Raw genomic sequence first — 6,000 nt, 5'->3', positions numbered from 1 at the left:
GGGGGGGGGGGTGTTAGCCGTCGCAGCCGGGAAGTCGTAAATATGATCTGCCTTGTGATTGGGCGTGGTGGAGGAGGCTGAGCAGACCTCGTGTACGCCACCTTTGTCAGCATGCCATGAATCACCTGGACTGCTGGGGTACATACGTGTGTGTGCGTGTGCGTGTGTCTGTGTGTGTGTGTGTGTGTGTGTGTGTGTGTGTGTGTGTATGTGCGTGTGTGACAGTTGGGCAGACAGAGGGGGGCGGGGCCGTCTATTGCTGTAATTAACAACCAGCGTTGCCAAGACCCCCCCCTCCCCCGACAACACAGCCCGGGTGCAATCCTTTTTTTTTTCTTACATTTCTTCCTCCAACAATGGCAACGGCAACCCAGGATACAGACAGCGAGTCAAGATGGCTGACTGCTCCTTTCCCCCCTCATCATTCTCCCAGCCTCCCCCCCCCCCCATCTTTCCCTCTGTCTATCTCTGCAGGTTCTCTCCCCCTCTCTCTCCGTCTCTCCCTCCCTCTGTCTCCTGCTCCCTGTGAGTCTTTCATATTAATGGGACATCCCTTGTTTGTAAAGGTGCCAACGTGTGTGCACTGCCGCGGGCTGTCCATTATAGCAGGCCTCTGGGGCGGCCCGTCCATATGCCGCCACATATGGGCCCCTCAGCAGCATCAATTAATGTTGTTATAATACTGATTCTTATGAGCCGGGGCTTTCTCAGCCCCTCGTCACACCCCCCCCCCCCCCCCCCCCCTCTCCTCCCCCCCTCCTCCCCTCCTCCACCTCCTCCGCCTCCTGCTCCAGCTCCTCCCGCCTCTCATCTCATCTTCCTTGTTCCCCGCTCCCCTCGCTTGGTGGCTCCTCGTCTCCGCGTGGCTCTTTGTGCGTTGGAGGCTTTTTGATTTCACCAGCGTCTAATTCCTGTGCCCTCTCCCCCCCCCCCCCCCCCCCCCCCCCCCCCCCCCCTCCGCCGACACAGATCTGCAGATTTTTTCATCTTCTTTCACGGGACGAAAAAGACACGGTTTGAGACGTCAAAGACAACTCCACCCCCATGGCACCCGGAGGCCTTGAACGAGGGCTTCGTTCCAGTGAATCGAAAGGGGGAGCGACTCGATGAAAAAAAACGAAGAAGAAGAGCCGGCTGAACGCCAGTGTGTCGATTTGAAATAAGTCTATCAATTATTTTTAAATGAACGCAGGCGATGTCGATCCATTCGATTTCCAAATGAACGGCAGGCATTGGCGGATGGAGGAGGCCGTCTAGATTGATGTGATCTCAGGCACTGTAATTCTACATTACAGTACATTAGGCCGCGAGCGTCTACACGCACGCACGCACGCGGCGACAGGCTGACGGATGTGAAATGGTAATCCGATCTTTTTAGGTTTTCCTTCCTGCCGTCGTTGGTGGAGCTGAGAGGCTGAGGGTGGCGGGTGGGACAGGCAGCAGGGAAGGCTGGCGGTGGTGTTTGGTGGTGGTGTTTGGTGCTGGTGATGGTGGGGGTGGTGGGGGTCGTGATGGTGGGGGTGTTGGGGGCAGTGATGGTGGCAGGGGTGTCGAAGGGTTTCGTACAGTAGCGCCGAGCTTGTTAGCGACGGCACAATTAAAAGACACTATTCAGTGTACTTTCGAGCTATAACTGAATAGATCCACCAGCCTTCTCCCCGTGCGAATCCTAAAGGAACCCTCGTTTGACGAACGCGCTCGAACGACGGTGGAAGCGGGGGGGAGGGAGGGTAAAATCGTGTCGGCTGGCTAATTACTCTCGGGATGAAAAGCCTCGTCGCGTATGCACTCGTCCGTGCGCTCGTCTCGACGCGGGGAGCATTTCCTCACCGCTTCTCGCCGCTCTCGAATTCCGATTGTTTTTTTGTTCGCTTCTGTGTGTTTTTTTTTTTTTTTTCCCCTCTCTCTTCCCCCCCCTTGCCTCTGCGTTAGACTGACTGGCAGGCAGGCGAGCCCGGTTGGCAGGCAGGCGGCGTTTGAAGGTGCAGTGAGCACCGGCGCTGGGGCTGCCGTGCTTTGTAGTGATATTTCCAGCAGCACCGTCGTCTCATTACTTCTTGACATGGGGAGATGTGCGCACGGGCGGCTTGTCATTTTGCACTGTCAAAAGTTTTTTCTATTTCATTTTTTTCCCTCTCCTCGGCGAGGGAGCGGAGAGACAGGAATGGAACTTCAATGACCCGCGTGCCTCTGGCGCACAGAGACGAGGAATATATTAAAACCCAAATAAACGCGGATAAAGTCCAACGAAGCGAGGTGCTTAAAACCCGGCTTGTAAAACCGTAATGTCCGGTCCCTTAGGCTGCTGGGATCTCTGTAATCACGTCTTTTCTGGGCGGGGGACAGCCAGGGCTGTGGCTGTGTGCCGATGGACGCTAATTCACTTAAAGTACGTACACTGGGAACCTTGGACGGTAGGTATTAGAAAGCAGCAAGACAAGGAGGGCTTTGTGTTTCCAGAGGAACAGCTCCTGAGGGCACAGAGAGTGTGCTACACCTCTAAAAGCTCCTGGATGTTTTCACATGGGACAATAAGTGCCAGTTTCTTAGAAAACTGGCACCGTGTGTCCGTGTGTGTATTTGTTGTTGCGTGTGTGTGTGTGTGCGTGCCAGCACGTGTTTGTGTTTGTGTGCGGGTTTGTGTGTGTGGGTGCTTGTTCGTGTATGAGCGTGTGTGTGTGTGTGTGTGTGTGTGTGTGTGTGTGTGTGTGTGTGTGTGTGTGTGTGTGTGGGTGCATGTGTGTGTGCATCTGCGCGTGTGTGTGTGCGTCTGAGGTAGCGGTGCCCCCTCTAAGTTGATTTCACATGGTGTTCTCTCATAGCGGAACAAAAAAGCCTTTGCCCTGTTTAAGAGGCTGCCAAAAATTGATTGAAGCGCCTGGTTACCATGCGAACCCCAGCCTGTTGCTGGGGCGACTGTCCCAAAGTGCTTCCTGGGTAATTTTCGAGGTCACTGGTTTGTGCACGCCTGTGTGGCACAGAGGGGTCCACCCTCATTCAGGCCCCAGCAGGGGTCCTTTCATTAGGCCCTCTGAATGGCCTCATTCATCCCCTTCACCTCGCTTGGTCACGCTGCGTCTCCGCAGAGGGTCCAGGACAAACTTTTTCTCCCTTTTTACACCCCCCGATCCGCCACACTCCGCCCATCTCAGTCATGCTTCGCTTTGTGTTCTGGAACATGTGGTGTCTTAGCTCTGGCCCCGGGAGCTACTGGGCAGGGAGGGCGTGGTGGTGGGGCAGGGGGGTTGACAGCCCAACTCCTTTCAAAGACAAACTAATAATTGAGACTTGCTTAAGGGACAATCTGTGATTGACCTAGTTTGCCTTAAAGGAATGAAACGCACAAGGACACAGCAGCATTCCAGTGCATACCTGCCCCCCAATCGTATGAACGGTACGTCTTCTAAGGTTTGATAAATGAGAGGCAAGGCGTGCTTTTAAAGCAACACATCACGTTCACATATAACTCCATGCTTATTTCAGCCCACCGTTCTGCAACACGGCTAGGGCCGAAATAAAAAAAATTGCATCCACCCGTGCGTCACAGGCATTTGACAGAGTCTCTCTGCGCAATCTCGGAGGGCACCGCTAAATGTGTTCCCCAAAGAGCTGTTCCAGCAGAGTTCAGGGCCATTTCAGCCTTTCGGTCCCCGCTCTGCCGTTCCGCTGAACAGCTCTTGTAATGCCGGTGCTTAGCCAAGCTTGGAGGACCTCCCTCCGCTCTCTTTCTGTCTCGTTCTGGCCTTCGATTCGAGTCCCGGGCCTGGCCTTAGTGAGAAGCGACTAATTGTCTTAAATTGTTAGTGCCCCCGGAATGAGATCCACTTCAATAGGTGACAGGCTCGGCAATCACTCTGCCCCCTTCCCTTCCCTCGCCTTCCCTCGCCTGGTAAGGAAAGATTGACCCCCTCTGCTTCTCAGGCTACTGGGCTGTAAAATTGAGTGGGCGCTAGGCAGGCTACTGAATGAATGCTGGCATCTTGGACACACTAACCTTGAGGAGGGACCACTGCTGCCAGCCCCGGCCCAAAAGAGATGGAGATGAAATGTCTTCCATGTTGGACTGATGAGACATAGAGGAAGGGGGAGAAAATACCAAAATGGTGGCACAGGCTGATTTGGAGCAGAGGGTGGTGAGGTGGTTGCTATGCAATATAAGGATAGAATGAAAAGGATTCTTGTGTTTGGAGAACGATGGATCTCTGTTTGAAAGAAGTGAGTAAGACGGCAGCCCAGGAATAAGGGTCTTATTCAAAAGAGGAAGGAGACAGAGTACAATAAGGACCACTAGCGGTACGAGGATAATTCTATCTTACTTATACTCCTGCTTCATTCCTGCATGTTATTTGCACGAGTTTTACTCCCCAGTAGAAGCCATGTGCATGTTTAGTTTTGGCTTCCAATGGATTATATGCAATTACACAAAAAAGGAAAAATGGATGAAGGATGATTTACTTCCACAGGTTTCTCTCGGAGAACACCAATGCCCAAACCCAAACCCTGAAATAAAATAAACCTGGAACGCGATCCCTCTTTGATTGTAATCAAAGAAATAAAATAAAATAAATAACTACGTACAACCGCAGAGGATTAGCATTAGTACCAATGGAGTGTGTCCCTTGCAGATGGTACTAGTCCTCCTTGAGGCCCCCAACGCTGGAGATTAAGCAGGTCTCCGCTCCCTTAGACTGGGGGGAACGGTGGGCTGTGCTTTCCCCCCCCCAGGGTGCCTCGCTATCATTTGCAAGAAAATTACTTCAGTAATGAAGAATCCCGGCCCCCATAAATCCTTACGGCCTCACCTTCCTGCGCCGCCTCAACTCTCGCCGAAACAGCTAGTAAAAATTCTCCTTTAAAAAATTCATAGCGCAATTTCGCTCAAATCCCTCCCAGCAAGCACAATTATGGAACTTTCATCTCAATTGATTTATGTCCCGGGCAGAGAGGGGTTAGAGGGTGTCGCAGGGGAAAGAAAACAAGCGGTAAATCATTGTTTTTTAGAAGGGGGAGGGTGCCTGTCCCTCCCCCCCCCGCCCTCCCTCTCTCTCTCTCTCTCTCTCTCTCTCTCCCTTCCTCTCCCTTTCTCCCTGGTTGCCTTCAGCCAGTGCTGTGCAGTGGGTGGGAGGTGGTGCTGGTGGGAGAAATCGCGGGGAAAAGGGGGGGGGGGGGGGGGGGGGGGGGTAGGGGCGGCATAAGGGAGACGGAGAAAGGAGGGGGGGGGGAGATGAAACAGAGAGAGAGGAGGAGGCGTGAGGGGGGTTCGGGGAGGGGGAGGGGGGGTGGAGTGGTATTCCACTTGATTAATAACACTAATCAAATTATACAGTGTTCCACTGTGCCCTGAAATCTGGGGGCCATAATGTCCTCTAATGGCGAGGTCCACGGAGCTAAACTTCAGGGGGAAAACACTGCGCTGACTGCTGCACGCCTTAATGAAAGCAGTAAAACATCCATTTCCAGAAGCCATGAAATGAAAGTCGAGATCGTGGATGGGCTGCCTATTGCTCCCCCACAGCATCAAAATGGAGGGTCGTTAATACAAAATAAAAGATAAAGAGCCAGAGGAGCGGAGCCAGAGAGAGGCCGAGGAAAAATGAAGGGATGATAAATACAGAGAGAGAGAGAGAGAGAGAGAGAGAGAGAGAGAGAGAGAGAGAGAGAGAGAGAGAGAGAGAGAGAGAGAGAGACAATGAAAAGACACATAGGGTGAGCACAGCCCTCACAAGAACAAGTGCATGTTCACGAAAGGCCACGATGAGAAAGAAACAGTAAGACGGATTGGAATGACTCTCCCGATTGCAGGGAGGGGGGATTTTATTTTGCCATACAGACAGCCTATCTCTGCTGATTATGGATGAGCCCCGACCGCCTAGCTCTGTCTGTTATGCTTAGTGCTGATGACAGCAGCCACTATTCATCACTATTTAGCTGCTGAAACACCTTACCGCCACATCCTCTCCCTCACTTATCACACTATCTCCCTATTAGTGGCTCCCATTC

The 6,000-nt window shown here is 52.7% G+C and overlaps 1 protein-coding gene across 10 annotated transcripts in view; it reads right to left on the bottom strand.

Moving 5' to 3' along the window:
* fbrsl1 (fibrosin-like 1) overlaps positions 1–6,000 on the bottom strand; it is a 267,754-nt gene that overhangs the window by 105,816 nt on the left and 155,938 nt on the right. Inside the window, exon 1 of one of the 10 annotated variants that reach the window (XM_030358564.1) lies at positions 3,995–4,975. The exons of the other annotated variants lie outside the window; for them this stretch is intronic. Within the exon in view, the coding sequence (XP_030214424.1) occupies positions 3,995–4,075 (81 nt within the window). The 5' untranslated portion in view covers positions 4,076–4,975. Of the gene's footprint in view, positions 1–3,994; positions 4,976–6,000 lie in introns of those variants that run through there. 10 annotated transcript variants of the gene reach the window in all.

Source organism: Gadus morhua, chromosome 6, assembly GCF_902167405.1.
Source record: "Gadus morhua chromosome 6, gadMor3.0, whole genome shotgun sequence".
Taxonomy (NCBI): Eukaryota; Metazoa; Chordata; class Actinopteri; order Gadiformes; family Gadidae; genus Gadus; species Gadus morhua.
The sequence above is the reverse complement of the archived record's forward strand: the minus strand, read 5'-3'. Positions and strand labels throughout refer to the sequence as shown.